The 19,366-nt window shown below is 38.1% G+C and overlaps 3 protein-coding genes and 1 pseudogene across 3 annotated transcripts; 2 read left to right on the top strand and 2 right to left on the bottom strand.

Annotated features, from left to right (window-relative positions):
* Nucleotides 1-224: 224 nt before the first annotated feature.
* LOC141823916 (uncharacterized) lies at nucleotides 225-3,708 on the top strand (annotated as a pseudogene).
* Nucleotides 3,709-5,643: 1,935 nt separating this feature from the next.
* Nucleotides 5,644-7,845, bottom strand: LOC141824911 (anthranilate O-methyltransferase 2-like). The gene is made up of 4 exons (XM_074712256.1): nucleotides 7,765-7,845; nucleotides 7,293-7,688; nucleotides 6,473-6,745; nucleotides 5,644-6,012 (listed from the first exon to the last, which is right to left on the bottom strand). The coding sequence occupies exons 1-4, from the start codon at nucleotides 7,843-7,845 to the stop codon at nucleotides 5,644-5,646; spliced, it is 1,119 nt and encodes a 372-aa protein (XP_074568357.1).
* A 3,266-nt stretch (nucleotides 7,846-11,111) lies between these two features.
* Nucleotides 11,112-12,035, top strand: LOC141822814 (uncharacterized). The gene is made up of 2 exons (XM_074710135.1): nucleotides 11,112-11,595; nucleotides 11,670-12,035. Exons 1-2 carry the CDS (start codon nucleotides 11,382-11,384, stop codon nucleotides 11,924-11,926), a joined length of 471 nt encoding a protein of 156 aa, XP_074566236.1. The 5' UTR covers nucleotides 11,112-11,381; the 3' UTR covers nucleotides 11,927-12,035.
* Nucleotides 12,036-12,870: 835 nt separating this feature from the next.
* On the bottom strand, nucleotides 12,871-16,854 carry LOC141823649 (anthranilate O-methyltransferase 2-like). Its single transcript, XM_074710924.1, has 7 exons — nucleotides 16,769-16,854; nucleotides 16,305-16,701; nucleotides 16,186-16,194; nucleotides 14,944-15,032; nucleotides 14,472-14,867; nucleotides 13,419-13,691; nucleotides 12,871-13,295 (listed from the first exon to the last, which is right to left on the bottom strand). Exons 1-7 carry the CDS (start codon nucleotides 16,847-16,849, stop codon nucleotides 12,927-12,929), a joined length of 1,614 nt encoding a protein of 537 aa, XP_074567025.1. The 5' UTR covers nucleotides 16,850-16,854; the 3' UTR covers nucleotides 12,871-12,926.
* Between the last annotated feature and the right edge of the window lie 2,512 nt (nucleotides 16,855-19,366).

The following is a 19,366-nucleotide window of genomic DNA, read 5'->3' as shown; positions in this document are numbered from 1 at the left end:
CAGCTACACGTGTCACACCTTCGTCTTGGTTGGGGATAGCCGTGGGGCCCAGAGGAGCCCAGTTGTGGGGCTCTCGTGTCTCGAGTTACGAGGACTGTAAGGTAACGGGTATTTGTCTAGGAGTCGCTGTGAACAAGCTGTTCATGCCACGGTGGACTCGTGCGCCGATCCTATCCATATAATTCAAGGCTTTCCGTGGACGAAAGAATGGAGGAGCGCTCGATTTTACTGCTCTTCGTTTTTCCTTCTGATTTCGTCGGATTCGAACCGCAGGATAATTAGGGGTTCTTCGAATCCTCGACGAGGTTGGAGAAATCAGGATTTCTAGGTTTTAGGCAGCGGAATTTGGCCGGATGTGGGGCGAGGGAGGGCGGTTCTACTGGGGGAGGTCGGAGGGAGAAGGGAGGAGGGAAGCGAAGGGCGTCGCCGTGCTCTTCTCCTGGCTCTGAAGCCAGGAGAGCGATCTGAAGCCTTTCCTCGATCTGTACTGGTCGCTCGGGTGGAATCCCCTCGTTTGCCGCGTCGACTTCCTCACGCTGTAAGCGCTGCTTCCTCCGTTTTTTTGCTCGATTACTTGGCTGTAGTGCCTTTCAGTTGTTTTTTCTGAAAAAAAAAATCATTTTTGGGTTGAAATTTTTGAACGTATTAAACTGGATCTGTCAAGTTTCGATCTTTATCATCTTCCCTTCATTTCTGAACAGATAAGGTTTCTTATTCTCCATTTTTAGGTAAGAGCCAACTGTTATTATCCTTCCTAGCTTCTGTTAGGGCTAATACAACCGATGGACGGAGACTGGTATTCAACGGTCTCTCAAAATTTGCTAGACACAAAATTGTCATGTGTATTGGTGGAGTTTACTGAAAGGGACTAGGAATATTACAGAATCTGGTGCGATTATGCTCAGTATTGTAAAATAGAAGCAGATGCTGGTTCTTTCCAAATCTTATGGGCCCTGTGAGTGTTCAATGTAGAAAACATCTGCTTTGCTTACATGCACATTGTTTTTGGTTTTCCTCGCTTCTCTAAGTATTGCAATCTTCTCTAAGGGTGTCTATTGAGTGTTCATGTTTGTTAAAAATTCATAAAATATTAGTGTACAGAGCTTGTTGATATTGTTTACTACTGTGGATTATGTAGTTCCTATGCATTCAACACTGGCTCATTGCCTTGTCCAACATTTCTTCTCATTAAAATCTTCAAGATTACAGATAGTTTGAGTTTCTAATTTGCGATTCTTTTGTAGGTATTTCCCTGACAAGGTCACTTCACTAGCCCATGGTGTACTCGGCGAGCTTGTGAAAGTTAGTATTACTGTTAAAAGGCAGTATATTTGTAGTCAAGTTATGGTCCATATGACCGTCGCTTTCCTAAAGTTAAAGTCATGTATCTTCCCAGCTCCATATTTACACTATGAGCTGCGATAATGTTTCTGTCGTGACTTTCTCTTTGACAATCATTTATATGTTGCAAGTAATCTAACATATTTAGGACTTTTGTGCATGTCGAATTAACAGGTTATAAAGATCAAGCAGTTACCTATTGTGTTTGTGAGCTTTTCTTTGGGATCAAAAGTTTGCATGGATAGAATTCTTCAGGTTTGTGCAGTCATGCTCACCCAAAATGCATCATATATTCTCCTTTGAACTTGACAACTCTTCTCCAATTATATTTTACGTTCTCTACTAATTACCTAATGGCATTGTAGAATTATTTTATGCTCAAATTTAGTTTTCTTATGCTAGGTTCTTGATGGAAAGTGGCAAGGAGGACATATACCGGTATGATTATATTTTTCTATAAAAATTCAATCTATTACACAAAAAGAAAAAACTTGCTTCCAATTCTTTGATTAATTAATTAATCCAGTAGTTTTTAGTGTATATGTTATCCACGCTAGCTAGTCATACCTATATAATCTAATGACAAAAGCTCGTGAAATGCGTTTGTAGGGTTACCATTATCAACATCACATTTTACTTTCACAATGTTATATGGTTAACCCATTGCATTTGTTCGTAAATTTGTTTGTGTAACCAAAGCTAGTCGGCTATCTTAGGTATTACCTAACAACCAGATACTGCTATTACTTGTTGCATAATGAGAATTAAGGAGCCAATCACTGATGTTGAATGTTATTATACACTGATGTTGAAAAGTATTGTGTTATGACAATAGCTCACTAAATCTATTTTGTTGTCTTTAAGGATGAATATCGGCTTATTAGAGACTGTGTCTGCGGTCAAATACACGATTCCGGTCCAGTAGACTTCACCAACGAATCGGTTGCTCGATTCATCCATCATCCGAGTGCTCAGAAATTGTTTAGACCAACAAGAATAACCTCATGGGTGGCAAGAGCCATGACGTCTGGTCTTGGTAATATTTTCACAAGTAGATTTGAAGCACAGCGTGTTGAGTATTGGAAGACCTTATACTCATCAGTGGTGATGATTCGAATACTTAGGTTTAGGGTTATCGTCTACTTCATCCAGAAAGAGTACCTAATAGTATATTGTTTCCTTGATTTTGATATGCCTGCAGAGTATGGGTCCTTTTCTCATATTTTGCTCTGAAGATGATGAACTCGCATCGTACCAAACTATTGTCAACTTCGGTCAACGGATGAAGGAACTTGGCGGTGACGTCAAACTCGTTAAATGGAGCAATTCCCCTCACATAGGTAAGTTTTTAGCTCATTTTCTAGAATTTTCATCTCAACTTGATAGTCTTTGATGGCAAATTCATATTGTGCCGTTTTGCAACTATCCCTACACATAGATACAAATAGTTTGACAAAGAAGATAAGCTGAGTGAGCAAACATATTCGTTAAATTTTCTGACATATACCGAGAATCATGTGAGTATGTTAAGGACTTAGGGAAACCTGATAAGGAATGGGATTTGAAAGGTAGAACTGAAATCCTAGAGTGATTTGTCATTGCTCTTCCCTTTTGTTGCTTTCGATAAATTGAATTGCTTTGTAATTGTACATTTGATTGTGTAGGGCATTACAAGCATCATCGAAATGAATACCTCTGTAATGTTGTCGAATTGCTAGACAAGGCAGCTGCAACATTTTCGCAGAGATGTATCTATAACAGAGCAGCTGCCGATCTTGGAAGTGCCTGCAACAGCATACTAGAGTCCATTTGCAGCCTGCGCGAAGCAGCACTTACCTCAACTGAATGCCTACGAAAAGTCATCGTCGAACCCAACGATCACTTTGCCTTACCCAGCCCAAACGACAACTTCGAAACCAAGAACGGAAGCTCTTCAAGCAACGATCAAACCGGCAACTCATTCACTCAACCCAGCATCAATCCACAAGGGGTTCTGAGCCAAATTCTGTTCGATGCATGCGTTCCTAAGAACGTCGAGGGCTGGGATATAAAGCCAAACATCTCTGCGAAAGGGAAGAAGCACTCCTTCAGCTCTGGCCACCATAGCGGTCTCATGAATCCCATGAGATACATTAGACGCTCGAGATTGTGAAAGTTTTCGTGGCAACGATATCGTATATACATACACTTTGATGTGTGCTAATACAAAGTAACTGCTGAGATTGTAGATCGAGAATGGGTTCATGCCACTTGGGTTATGCAAGTTTTTTCTTTCTTTTTTCTCCTTCAAAATCAAATGATGAATGCCAGTGTAATTGTAATAAGGAATTGCTGAAATTATGTACATAAAGAGGAGTTTATGAGGTAGTCTCTCCTGTTAGATTTCATCAATGAGTTTGTAACAACAACTTTGCTCTTTACTTGTTAGAAATCCTCAAGTCATACTCAACTGTTTGACCTGTTTCATGGATCCTTGCAGGGGAGAAAGCAGTCTGACTTCCTCAGTTGATGCTCAGCTCAAAGTCAAATCCAGATTCTCATTCTTCTTTCTCCAGATCATGGTTTCTGATCTCGACAAGCTGTGCATTCGATGCTTCAGCAAATCATGCAGAGCTCGAGTGGTACGTGAAGGCGTGAAGCAGGCGGGAGATGGTAATGGAGCTACAAGCATCTCGAGGAGAAGAAGAGGAAGCGCGGAGGAGTTCCGGGGGTCTGGAAATGGAAGGGCGATGTGATCTCGTCTGTTTGATGCTTCTTGTTACTGAATTCGACGTCAACTCGTCGTTCGATTTGCTCCTTACTGATGGAATCAAAGCCAGAATCGGTAGGAAAGTCTACTTTGATCGAGTATTTGTTGTCTCTGATCTGAATTCTGGTCTCTGTGGCAATTTTCTGCAGGTTGGAAGGTCGCCGTCATCTTTCACCAAGGCAGCAGGGGATGCCGACAAGCTTCTCGGCGGCCTCCTCTCGGGCGAATTCAACCAAGTGTCCTGCCTCAGCCGCTACCAGGCCGCCTCCTACTGGAAGAACCCGAGCCTGCCTCCGCCGCCACATCGCACCTGGTGGCCAAGCTCCGGCGCTACGAAGCTCTTAATAAACGTTGTGGCTCCGGCAGCGAGCTGTTCAAGGAAGCCATCCGCCACTTGAATTCTTCCTCCGCCAACCTCACCGCCGGCGACCCAGCGAGAAGCACGGACTGCAGCTACGTCGTCTAGGTGCCCTCCGACGGCCTGGGCAACCGCATCATCGCCCTCGTCTCAGGATACAACGACACATGCAACTATATTGATTATTCGCGGCGAACTGATTATCATAGAAGAATTGTCAAACAAAGTTGATAGATTACTTGGTTATTGCATCTACCTTTTCACTTTTAATTACTTCGGTAGAATTCGTGATCTCAGCAGTTTGATTATGTATGAGGAAGTAAATCAAAAAATTATAATTGTCCACTATGAAAGAGAATGTTGCTTTCGAGATTTAATTTTTATCCATTTCAAAAGTCTTCTTTATAGTAATCAATTCAATCATATTTAAGTAAATAGCAATCTATTTTCTTGATTACAACCTCTTCTGCTCTCTTGATTACAACCTCTTCAGGTGTATTTGTAAGAATTTTCTTTCAAATGGGGAACGCAATCAAAAGATACTGGACATCTGGATTGGCCGTCGTATGCGCTTCCCGATTTACCCTGGTGGTCGGTGGAAAAACTTATGTGGGATCGGGCCGACCACCCCCAGGGATTGAGTCCATAAAACTGATTGGGATTTATCATTTTTTTTTATAACAACCTCTTCGTCCCCGGGGTAATGGTGTCGTGGTAGGACATCCAAATTGTCACCCAGGCACCTATAGTTCGTTCCCCAGATACAGCGTATTTGCAGGAATTTTTCTTCAAATGGGGAACGTAATCATTACTGGGCGTTTGGGCTTGCCATTGCATGCACTTTTTGATTTACCTTGATGGCCGATGGATCAGTCACTCTCAAAAATAATCAATGAGGCTAATTAATATTTATTATTATTTTTTATTACAACCTCTTCATAGAAAGGAGCTCGGATGTTTGCAGCATTTAAATAGTCTTACTGCTATTTACCTTGTGCGCTTCTTTTGCTTGATTGTCTAGAATGCTCAGGTACATAATTACTAGTGTTTTATTTATTTATATGTAGAAATACATACTAATAACCACCATTTATATTTATACTTATATTTATATTTATGTAGATAACTTCTCATAGCTAGCGGTCTAAAAACATCATTTCCCTTAATTTCTCTTGTCCACTTTTAAGCTTAAAGCTTAAGCTTTCTTCTTCAAGGAGAAGAGAAAAATGGTGTGATTGGCCTTCTCTTTGAGCAAGTGCTTCGAAACACCGTGTGCATATCGCTCAAATAGATCATCAAGTATGGCAGCCCCAAACTGATGCTCGATTAACGGTTCCATTACTGCACGAATGTAATTCGCCACATTTTTCCCACTTCTCGTGTACTTTGATATGGCGTGGAGATCATCTTCGAACTCGTCAAATGGGTCCCAACTAGACTCGAATATCTCTGCTCGATCCAAATCAAATAACCCTTCATTATGGATTATCGACTCCACCTCCTCGAAAGAAGCCCCGTAACTTGGTAAATTGAAGGTGTTAACCTTTTCTTCCGGAACAATCCCCTAAATTCATAGACACATAAAAAAAATTACAAGTTTAGCACAATATATCCGAAACTAACTGATAGACTTAGAAATTTTTAAATAATTTCAAATCACTCTTGGAAACCTCCTTAATGCATTTATATTCTTGAATTTGAATTTAATAGCGTAAATTAAGAATAATAAAATTTTAAACTTATAAAGACTTAATAAAATTTATCAAATGATACTCGCTAACCAACAATATTAATAGATTCTTAAGACTCTCCTTATTCGAAAAATATCAAACTTTTAAGTTTTCAAATGGTGTAGGTCAATCAATTAATTAATTTCATCTGAAATTAATTGATGAATCTAGAAAATTCTGAATCATTTTAAATCAAAATTAATATATTTTTGAAAATCTCCTTGAATGTGTGATTTAGATAATATCCAAAAAAATTATGTGATTTAATAAAATACTATAATAATAAATATGTACCTCTAGGACCATGGAGTTAAGAGCTTCTCCTAGTAATCCATAAAGGTGAACCAAGTCACCATGCCCTGGGGTTCTCTTTCTTCGTCCTACAAATACCAACACCATCCTTCCACCGACATTGAGTTCCATATGGCGCGATCTAAGAAACGTTGAAAAATCATTTCGAAATTGTTCCTCGTAAGCTTTCTCTACTTCGGCCAAACCCGATTCTGTCCAATAGATATTTCCTTTGTTAAGTGGAACACCATGTTTGGTCTTTAGTCCTTCAGGAGCCTGATCAATAATTTCATATACAATAAGTAATATCAAAAAATAAAAATATATTTCCTCTTTATCATTAAGTTTCTCAGCCGGATTGATGGACCTAAAGAATTCTGAATCATTTCAAATCAAAATTAATGTATTCCTGAAAATATTTTTAATATATTTATGTCCTCGGATCTGAATTCAATATCATAAATTGAGAATGATGAATTTTTAAATTTATAAATATTTGATAAAATTTATCACAAGCTTATTATAAAATCTAAGACAATGATACTTGCTAATCAACACTACCAACAGGTCTCTAAGACTCTCTTGGTTAAAAAAATATCAAACTTTTGAATTTTTGAATAGTGTAGGTCCAGTTTCATTCGGACTGATGGATAACTCCAAATCATTTCAAATCAAAAAATGTATTCCTAAAATGCATAAATTCGGAGTTCCCTATGTCCATCATGACTTAGAGAGAAATAGAAGTGGTACTTTAAAAATACATTAAGTGATTAGGGTATTATGAAAATTAGGTTTGAAATCTTGAAATCTTCAAGTATAGTACCTGTGAGAGCCACATTAGACAGAAGGAAGAGTGAAACAGATGAACACTTGCACGAGGAAAAAGCCTCCCATAGAATGATCCTGCCACTCCAGCCACGTGATATGGTACTAGTAAACCCTCCCCGATCTCCCCCTCTAACCTCTTCTTGAACCCCTCCAAGGATCGAAAGAGACAGTTAAAATCATTCCCCGGGAGGTCATTCAAGAAGAATTGTAACTCCGTCGTGCCAGAGAATTTGGCAGCTGCCACACTAAGCACATGAGAGAGCACGAGTAATGCGTTGGGTCCAGAAGAGCAACCAAGGTCGACAACAACCATATGCTCAGGGTGCAAAGCCTCGTACGTTTCTACAACTGCGATAGCCAACACAGACTTCGTTCGATGGATCGCCTTTTCCTGAGCAATAATACACAAATTAGGATACTAAAAGGAAAGATACAATGTCATAGATAGGGTGGTATTGATCAAGTACTTGGAGTCTCGAATTGCTGGCATAGCTAGTTTCTCCGGTGCCTCCGACCATGTGAAGAACTTGCTCTACCTTCAAACTCATCTCTCCCTCTATGGTTTAGGCCTTAGGGAGCATGAAGGGGGTGAGGGTGGTTATATAAGGCCTTTAATTTTTCCCTTAATGAAAAAAGACAAGGACAAGGGAAAGAGCTAGAGTCGTGTGATAACCCGTTTCTTTGTCGCACTACGGTTTCAATTAATTATCAAGTTTCAACCAATAATGTAGTATAGAGTTAACCTGAATCGTCTCTTAAGGACACAATACAATGTTTGTAATCTTCAAATCTAATGAAATTTTGTGTGTTGTGAGAAGAATAAAAAATAAAAACTAAACTAATGCATGTTTTGGGGTTTAGATGTGAGGAATAATAAAAATTCAACCATCTACTTCATCCTAACAATCCTAACTATCCGGAATCGAAAATTCAGTTAACTACACTCAAAACATGGCCAAGAAACAAGAACGAACAGCAATGAAACAAAAATGAATAACATGAACAAAACATAACAGATTTGATACGAAACATAACAAAATTTCTACTAGACAATTCAACAAATTACTTGCATTTCAAAAAGAGAATTCAACAAACTATAACAAATTAAAGTAAGTTGTAAGGAAATAACAAACTAACAAAGTGACAATTTTAAGGGAGCTAAATTAACAACAAACAAGAAACAATCAAACAAAAGAAAAAGCTAGAAATTGCTGGATTTTGCTGAAATGTGAGGTGGAGATGTGTGGTGGAGATGTGTGGTGGAGATCCTCCTGGTGGAGATCCTCCTCTTCCTCTCAACCCTTCATCATGATGTACCATTTAGCCCTTAATGTGTCATTTAAGCTTTGATGATCAAGCTGTCCTACAAATTAAATTGGATGAAATATGAATTTAAAAATGTAGAAAAATTTAAATATAATCAAAATACATCCAATTACAAATATGTGTCATCCAAGACATAAATGTACAACTAAAATCTTAAATTTCCTTACTAATGATGTCAATTTAACATCAATTGTGTTAATCATCATCGTGCCATCTCCACTCATATCAATTAATTTGGATAAGAATGCGAAATGAGTCCATTCGAGTTATACATGTTAGGACACATGGGTCAAGTGAGTTATGCAATCTTGCCCCACCACATGGTGTTCATCACATGGTGAGATTTTATATATGTGTGGCGCTCACTCGATCACAAGTCTCACTTAGTAGTTGTAATCATCTATAGTATTGGCGAATATCGACGAATTTCACATTGTGTGAAAGAAGATATCAAAGGGAAGGGCAAGAAGCCGTGCACATTCTTCGTACACGATCGACTAAAGAGTACATCAATGGTTATATGAATCTAGACAACATCAATCTTTATCAGAAAGTAAAATCTGTCACCCCAACAACCTCATACGATTGCTTCCACGATCATCTGGGAAGACAACATCAATCTTAAAGCATATCTAATAATTTTTCATTTATTTAATTATAGTAGATGTTTTTATTAATCATAATTTAAGTACTTTTATTTAGTGCAAGTGTTCCACAAGTTAAATCTACTATCCAATCATTAAAACGGATAGACAAAGATGTACTTCTTTTTAAATAAAAATAAAATAGGTCACTGCCCATGTGATTTAAATTGTGGGCTCCGTATGATAAAAAATAATAATAATAATTTTATTTTAGTAAAAATCACCTGGTCGGTTTATTTTATTAAATAATAATAATAATAATAATAATGAAATAGACATTTATTTTTATTTTTTAATCAAAAGATCGTTCTTATCATTATTTAATTATATATATTTATCCTTATCTTCTAATATTATTTAATTATATTATTATATCCTATTTAAATTCTAAATTGATCAAATGTATTATCAACTATGAAATATGAAATCATAGTTGATATATATATTATAATAATTACGATTTCATAATTGCTAGACTGTCACAATATAAATGATAGCGAATATGATTGAATCTATATTATAGCAATTACAAAATCTTAACAACTACATCATGAATATTTTTAAATAATTTAAGTATATGTTATAATAACTATAAAATCATGGTTGTTATAAAATATCTAACAGTTATAGTAACTTTGTTGAACTAGACTCTATCTGTGGTCTCTACTTATCCAAATCAAACAACTTTTATCTGTGGATCATCGCTATGGAAATACATTATCAAAGGGTTATGTGGATACACTTGGATTCTCGAATTGGTGGCATAGCTAGTTTTCTCCGGTGCCTCCGACAATAAGTGGCAATGAGGTGCGAAGTTTGGGACACGAGTCCAAAGAAAAAGTCGATCCTCCTCTCCTATTCGAAGAGACCTTGAGTTTTATCTAAAGAGAGTACTCAGTCCGTTGCCGTAAAAGCGGATCTCCCAATTGTGTGCTATCTCATTTATCTTCCTTTCCGATCAAATTGGATATGATTGGGGAATCCGGTCCCAAACTTAAGGTAAGGCCTGACTCGGTCATCAACTAGGCCACATCGGGTCAGGATCGATGTGGCCTAACTGCCATAGAATAGATCAAACTCGACATGACATGACTCAAGTTGGGTTGCACCGGGTCACGGATGGTCCGACTTGATTGACACCTCTGTCTCTAGTGTATGCCACGATTAAATGTGTGGACGTCCTGACGCGTGTTCACAACTCAAGCGATCTGCCGTCCATTTTCCCAATCAACAAGACTCTCCATCGGGTTTTCACCACTCTTGTTAAGATGACGTGTCAAACGCCCATTTGTCAGCATATCCACCTTGTGTGAGCGGGCTATAGACGATGAACGGACAGCATCTGATGACTTAATTAATCTAACGGTTTACCTGTTCCCCTTAACATTAGCTTGGCTATGATGCTTGCACGGGATCCCGTGGCCGAGGAGACTAGAGGAGTGACGCCTTGTGACTAAGAGCATCCGCAACGTACGTGGCGTTATAATGCCATGGGCTCCACTGCCACGTGGTAGTCGATCAGGTGATCGACTACCACACATGGTGATCGATCACCTGATCGACTACCACACATGGTGGTCGACCAGCTGGTCAACCACCATGTGTGGTAGTCGATCAGGTGATCGACTACCACCACTTGATTGTGAAAAAAAATTAAAAAAAAAATGCATGGCCCACCACTGTCACCGATTAACGCGTTCAGAACTCTGAACGCGTTAAATACCTCACTCCTCCCTCGCTCCTCCACGTCCTTTCCTCGCTCCTCCACGTCCGCTGTTAACGCGCGATTAACAGCGCGTTGCGGATGCTCTAATTGAGTTTAGGTCGCCGTGGGCACGGAGAGCTCCGCCATCGCCTCCCCTCTCGCCGCCCGCCCAGCCGCCCTCCTCCTCCGCCGACGCGCCCTCCCCGCCCTCTGCTTCGATTCATTTCCTTCCCCTCATCCTCGCTCTCCGTCCTCAAGTCAGAGTCAACTGTTTGACCTGTTTCATGGATTCTTGCAGGGGAGAAAGCAGTCTGACTTCCTCAGTTGATGCTCAGCTCGAAGTCAAATCCGGATTCTCATTCTTCTTTCTCCAGATCATGGTTTCTGATCTCGACAAGCTGTGCATTCGATGCTTCAGCACGATCATGCAGAGCTTGAGTGGTACAAGCATCTCGAGGAGAAGAAGAGGAAGCGCGGAGGAGGAGCTCCGGGGGTCTGGAAATGGAAGGGAGAAGCAAGCGTGAGGGGAGGAAGCGAAGCAGGTGGGCGAAGAAGATCCCTCCTGCGATGTGATCTCGTCTGTTTGATGCTTCTTGTTGCTGATGGAATCAAAGCCAGAATCGGTAGGAAAGTCCACTTTGATCGAGTTTTTGTTGTCTCTGATCTGAATTCTGGTCTCTGTGTCAATTTTCTGCAGGTTGGAACGATGGTTCTTCGCCGTCATCTTTCACCAAGGCAGCAGGGGATGCCGACAAGCTTCTCGGCGGCCTCCTCTCGGGCGAATTCGACGAAGCGTCCTGCCTCAGCCGCTACCAGGCCGCCTCCTACTGGAAGAACCCGAGCCTGCCTCCGCCGCCACATCGCACCTGGTGGCCAACCTCCGGCGCTACGAAGCTCTTCATAAACGTTGTGGCTCCGGCAGCGAGCTGTTCAAGGAGGCCATCCGCCACTTGAATTCTTCCTCCGCCAACCTCACCGCCGGCGACCCAGCGAGAAGCACGGACTGCAGCTACGTCGTCTAGGTGCCCTCCGACGGCCTGCGCAACCGCATCATGGCGGATACAACGACACAATCAAATATTGATTTATCCTAAAGTACCCAAACGTTAAGAACAAAGTTGATAGATTTGTTTGTTTTTCCATCTACCTTCTGCTCTCTTATTACTGCAACGAAAAGTGGAATATGCCGTTTCAACGGTTTGACATGGTTGATCATACACCGGGAAAGATATCGAGAAGTTATAATTGACTACTACGGAGAAAGATATTGTCTCGATTTTATCAAAATTCAATCCTTGTTTATTTCAACAAGTCTATTTTATAGTAACCAACTCAAGAGCAATCTACTCTCTTGATTACAATCTCTTCTCTCTTGATTATAAAAAAAAAATGATAAATCTCAGTCAGTCTCATGGATTCAATCCACTGGGGGTAGCCGGTATCAGTCCCACGGAAATTTTTCACCGACTACCAGGGTAAATTAGAAATCGCATACGCGGTCAATTCAGATGCCATACGGCAGTCAATCCAGATGCACCATGCATTCTCAATTGATTGCGTTTCCATTTGGAAGAAAATTCTTGCAAATACGTCGTATCTGGGCATTTCGAACCATGGATCCTTGGGTCACAATTCGAATGTTCTACCGTTGCACCATTGTCCCATAGACTTGATTATAACCTCTTCATAAACAGGAGCTAGGATGCTTGTAACATTTAAATAGTCGAATAAAAATCATTTATTATTATTTATCTTGTGCGCTTCTTTTGCTTGCTTGTTTAGAATGCTCATGTACATAATTATTAGTGTTTTTTTATTGATATGTAGAAATACATACTAATAACCACCATTTATATTTATATTTATATTTATATTTATGTATATAACTTTTCATAGCTAGCGATCTAGAAACATCATTTCCCTTAATTTCTCTTGTCCACTTTTAAGCTTAAGCTTAAGCTTTCTTCTTCAAGGATAAGAGAAAAATGGTGTGATTGGCCTTCTCTTTGAGCAAGTGCTTTGAAACACCATGTGCGTATCGCGCAAATAGATCATCAAGTATGGCAGCCCCAAACTGATGCTCGATTAACGGTTCCATTACTGCACGAATGTAATTCGCCACATTTTTCCCGCTTCTCGTGTACTTTGATACAGTGTGAATATCATCTTCAAAGTCGTCAAATGGATCCCAACTAGACTCGAATATCTCTGCTCCATCCAAATCAAATAACCCTTCATTATGGATCACCGACTCAACCTCTTCGAAAGAAGCCCCGTAACTTGGCATATTGAAGGTGTCCAACTTTTCTTCAAGAACAATCCCCTGAATTCATAGACACATGAACAATCCCCGTAACTTGGCATATTAAAATTAAATGTGTGATTTAGAAAATATCAAAAAAAAAATTACGTGATTTAGTAAAATACCGAAATAATAAGTATGTACCTCTAGGACCATCGAGTTAAGAGCTTCTCCTAGTAGTCCGTAAAGATGAACAAGGTCACCATGCCCTGGGGTTCTCTTTCTTCGTCCTACAAATACCAACACCATCCTTCCGCCGACATTGAGTTCCATATGGCGCGATCTAAGAAACGTTGAAAAATCATTTCGAAATTGTTCCTCGTAAGCTTTCTCTACTTCGGCCAAACCCGATTCTGTCCAATAGATATTTCCTTTGTTAAGTGGAACACCATGTTTGGTCTTTAGTCCTTCAGGAGCCTGATCAAAAAATCAACTTTTTACTGAACCGTAAAACATATTTCAAGATTTTTTATTTTACGTAATACTCAAATAATTCACGTAGCATATTTATGAAATATCTCTCCTCTTTATCTTTAAGTTTATCAGTCTGACTGATGGGCTAGAAAATTCTGAATCACTTCTAATCAAAATCAATATATTTCTGAAAGTATTTTTAATGTATTCATGCCCTTGAATCTGAATTCAATATCGTAAATTGAGAATGATGAATTTTTAAACTTACAAATGTTTGATAAAATTTATCGCAAGCTTATTATAAAATCTAAGACAATGATATATACTTGCTAACCAACACCATCAATGAGTCTCTCTTGATTAGAAAAATATCAAACTTTTAAATTTTCAAATAGTGTAGGTCCAGTGTAGGTCCTTAGAATACATAAATTCGGAGTTCTCTATGTTCATCATGACTTAGAGCTAGTTTATTTTGAAAAATATCAAACTTTTAAAATCTAAGACAATGATCTTGCTAACCAACACCATCAATGAGTCTCTCTTGAAAAAATATCAAACTTTTAAATTTTCAAATAGAGGTCCAGTTTCGTCCGAAATTGACCGACAACTCCAAATCATTTCAAATCAAAAAATGTATTCTTAGAATACATAAATTCGGAGTTCTCTATGTTCATCATGACTTAGAGCTAGAGAAATAAAAGTGGTATTTTGAAAATACGTTATATGATTAGGGTATTATGAAAATTAGGTACGTAAAATGAGAAATCTTGAAATCTTCAATACCTGTGAGAGCCACATTAGACAGAAGGAAGAGTGAAACAGATGAACACTCGCACGAGGAAAAAGCCTCCCATAGAATGATCCTGCCACTGCAGCCACGTGATACGGTACTAGTAAACCTTCACTAATCTCCCCCTCCAACCTCTTCTTGAACCCCTCCAAGGATCGGAAGAGACAGTTAAAGTCATTCCCCGGGAGGTCATTTAAGAAGAATTGTAACTCCATGGTGCCGGAGAGTTTGGCAGCTGCCACTCTAAGCACATGAGAGAGCACAAGTAATGCGTTGGGTCCAGAAGAGCAACCAAGGTCAACAACAACCATATGCTCAGGGTGTAAAGCCTTGTACGTTTCTTCAACTGCGATAGCCAACACAGACTTTGTTCGATGGATCGCCTTTTCCTGAGCAATAATACACAAATTAGGATACTAAAAGGAAATATACAAGGTCATAGATAGGGTTGTGTTGATCAAGTACTTGGAGTCTCGAATTACTGGCGTAGCTAGTTCCTCCGGTGCCTCCGATCATGTGAAGAGCTTGCTCTACCTTCAAACTCATCTCTCCCTCTATGGTTTAGGCCTTAGGGAGCATGAAGGGGTGAGGGTGGTTATATAAGGCCTTTAATTTTTGCCTTAATGAAAAAAGGACAAGGACAAGGACAAGGGACAGAGCAATCATATCGATTAATTTGGATAAGAATGCGAAATGGGTCCATTCGAGTTATACATGTTTGGACACTTGGGTCAAGTGAGTTATGTAATCTTGCCCCACCACATGGTGTTCATCACATGGTGAGACTTTATATATGTGTGGCACTCGCTCGATCACAAGTCTCACTTAGTAGTTGTAATCATTGATAGTATTTGTGCAGTATCGATGAGTTTCACATTGTGTAGAAGAAGATTTCAAAGGGAAGGGCAAGAAGCCGTGCACGTTCTTCATACACGATTGACTAAAGAGTACATCAGTGGTTATATGAATCTAGACAACATCAATCTTCATCAGAAGGTGGATTTCGCCATCCAACGGTCCTACACAATCGTTTTCATGATCATATGTGAAGACAACATCAATCTTAAAGCATATCTAATAATTTTTCATTTATTTAATTATAGTAGCTGTTTTTATTAATCATAATTTAAGTACTTTTATTTAGTGCAAGTGTTCCACATGTTAAATCTACTATCCAATCATTAAAATGGATAGACAAAGATGTATTTCTTTTTAAACAAAAATAAAATAGGTCACTGCCCATGTGATTTAAATTGTGGGCTCCGTATGATAAAAATAATAATAATAATTTTATTTTAGTAAAAAATCACATGATCGGTCTATTTTATTAAATAATAATAATAATAATTAAATAGACATCTATTTTTATTTTTTTAATTGAAAGATCGTTCTTGTCATTATTTAATTATACATATTTATCCTCTGTACTCTAATATTATTAATATATATTATTAATATTTTTTATCTAAATTTTAAATGGATCAAATGCATTATAACAATTACGAAATCATAATTACTATATATATTATAGTAATTATGATTTTATAATTACTGCAATGTAAATAACTATTATAATATGAATGATAATGAACATGATTGAATTTATATTATAACAATTACAAAATTGTAACAGCTACATCAAGAATATTTTTAAATAAGTTAAGTGTGTGTTATAATAATTATAAAATTATAACGGCTAGAACACACCCAATAAATCTAGGATTTAGACGAGAAAAAATAATCAAAATAACACATAAATAAATTAAGTAATTTTATTTGAGTAAATATTAAATCAACGGCACGTTTTATATATATATGTATATAACAGCACTCCAGCCACGTTAGACAGAAGGAAGAGTGAAATAGATGAACACTAGCACGAGGAAAAAGCCTCCCATAGAATGATCCTGCCACTCCAGCCACGTGATACGGTACTAGTAAACCCTCCCCGATCTCCCCCTCCAACCTCTTCTTGAACCCATCCAAGGATCGGAAGAGACAGTTAAAGTCATTCCCCGGGAGGTCATTCAAGAAGAATTGTAACTCTGTCGGGCCGGAGAGTTTGGCAGTTGCCACACTAAGCACATGAGAGAGCACGAGAAATGTGTTGGGTCCAGAAGAGCAACCAAGGTCGACAACAACCATATGCTCAGGGTGCAAAGCCTTATACGTTTCTTCAACTGCGATAGCCAACACAGACTTTGTTCGGTGGATCGCCTTTTCCTGAGCAATAATACACAAATTAGGATACTAAAAGGAAATATACAAGGTCATAGCTAGGGTTGTGTACTTGGAGTCTCGAATTGCTGGCGTAGCTAGTTTCTCCGGTGCCTCCGACCATGTGAAGAGCTTGCTCTACCTTCAAACTCATCTCTCCCTCTACGGTTTAGGCCTTAGGGAGAATGAACAGGGTGCATGGTTATATAAGGCCTTTAGGTTTAGCAACGAGCTAGAGTCGTGCCATCTCCACTCATATCGGTTAGTTTGGCCAAGAATGTGAAATGGGTCCACTTGAGTTATACATTTTTGGACACATGGGTCAAGTAAGTTATGTAATCTTGCCCCACCACGTGGTGTTCATCACATGGTGAGACTTTATATATGTGTGGCACTCGCTCAATCATAAGTCTCACTTAGTAGTTGTAATCATCGATAGTATTGGCGAGTATCGACGAGTTTGACATTGTGTAAAAGAAGATATCAAAGGGAAGGGCAAGAAGCCGTGCACGTTCTTCGTACATGATCGACTAAAGAGTACATCAGTGGTTATATGAACCTAGACAACATCAATCTTCATCAAAAGGTGAATTTTGCCATCTTAGCGGTCCTACACGGTCCCTTTCACAATCATTTGTGAAGACAACATCAATCTTAAAGCATATCTGATAATTTTTCATTTATTTAATTATAGTATCTGGTTTTATTAATCATAATTTAAGTACTTTTATTTAGTGCAAGTGTCCCACATGTTAAATCTACTATCCAATCATTAAAATGGATAGACAAAGATTTATTTCATTTTAAATAAAAATAAAATAGGTCACTGCCCATGTGATTTAAATTGTGGGCTCCGTATGATAAAAAAAATTAAACAATAATTTTATTTTAGTAAAAAACACATGATCAGTCTATTTTATTAAATAATAATAATAATAATCAAATGGTCATCTATTTTTATTTTTTTTAATCAAAAGACCGTTCTTGTCATTATTTAATTGTATATATTTATCGAAAAAAGCTACTTGTCACAATAGAATTCCGTCACAAATGTTGTGACGAAAGTCTGCACCGTTGGATTTTAAAATTAAGATTAAATCCTGATCGTAGATTGAATGGATGATTGTGATTGAATGGGTGATTGTGATTGAACGGTCCAGATTCCCATCACAAATTTGTGACGGGAATATATTGTGACAAGTAGCATCACTCATATTTATCCATTGTCCTCTAATATTATTCACATTATTATTTCGTATCTAAATTTTGAATTGATCAAATGCATTATAACAATTATGAAATCGCTACATATATTATAGTAATTATGATTTTATAATTACTACAATGTAAATGACTATTATAATATGAATGGTAACGAACATGATTGAATTCATATTATAGCACTTACAAAATTATAACAATTACATTATAAATATTTTTAAATAAATTATGTGTGTGTTATAATAATTATAAAATCATATCTATTATAACATATCTAACCGTTATAAAATTATAACAGCTATAACACACCCAATTGATCTAGGATTTAGACGAGAAAAAATAATGCACACACCAAATGCATTAATGGATTTAATGTTTACTCAAATAAAATTATTTAATTTATTTGTATGTTATATTCATTATTTTTTTTTGTCAAAATCCGAAATCAATTAGGTGTGTTGTAGCTGTTACACACACCAAATGCATTAATGGATAGACAAAGATTTATTTCTTTTTAAATAAAAATAAAATAGGCCACCGGCCCATGTGATTTAAATTGTTGGGACCATATGATAAAAAAAAATAAATAATTTTATTTGAGTAAAAATTAAAAAAATAAAATAAATAATTTTATTTGATAAAAAAATTGTGGGGCGCATTTTATTATCATTTTCATCAAATATATATATATATATATACTAAATTTAAAAATATTAAAATAATATTTCATAAATTTTTCATCACAAAAATACTTTTGTTATATCTCTATACATGATCAAAGGGTTGCGCGGATACACTTAGATTCTCGAATTGGTGGCGTAGCTAGTTTCTCCGATGCCTCCGACAATAAGCGACAAAGAGGTGTGAAGTTCAAGGGCACGAGTCCAAGAAGAAGCCGATCCCCCTCTCCTATTTGAAGAGATCTCAGATTTTATCTAACGAGAGTGCTCAGTCCCTTGTCATAAAAGCGGATCTCTCAATCGCGTGCTATCTCGTAGAGGAACTTTGTCATCCTTTCCGATTGAATTGGATATGATTGGGGGATCCGGTCCCAAACTTAAGGTAAGGCCTGACTCGGTCATCAACTAGGCCACATCGGGTCCTGACCTGATGTGGTCCGATGTGGCCTGACCGTCATAGAATAGATCAAACTCGATATGACATGACTCACATGGGTTGCATAGGGTCACCAAGTGGTCCGGCTTGATTGACACCTTTATCTCTAGGGTATGCCATGACTAAATGCGTGGACGTCATGACGCGTGTCCACAACTCAAGCGATCAACCGTCCATTTCCCCAGTAAATAAGACTCTTCATGGGGTTTTCAACACTCTTGTCTCCGAGGGCATAGTTGAATTGGTTACAACAGAGCAGAGTTGCTGAAGTAGACAAGAGTTGAATTTCAACGAAACCGAGACAATGTCCTTCTTCATCATAGTCAACTGTAAC

Source organism: Curcuma longa, chromosome 3 (genome assembly GCF_044706935.1).
Source record: "Curcuma longa cultivar G26 ecotype Majalengka, Jawa Barat chromosome 3, ITB_CL_G26_1.1, whole genome shotgun sequence".
NCBI lineage: Eukaryota > Viridiplantae > Streptophyta > Magnoliopsida > Zingiberales > Zingiberaceae > Curcuma > Curcuma longa.
The sequence above is the reverse complement of the archived record's forward strand: the minus strand, read 5'-3'. Positions and strand labels throughout refer to the sequence as shown.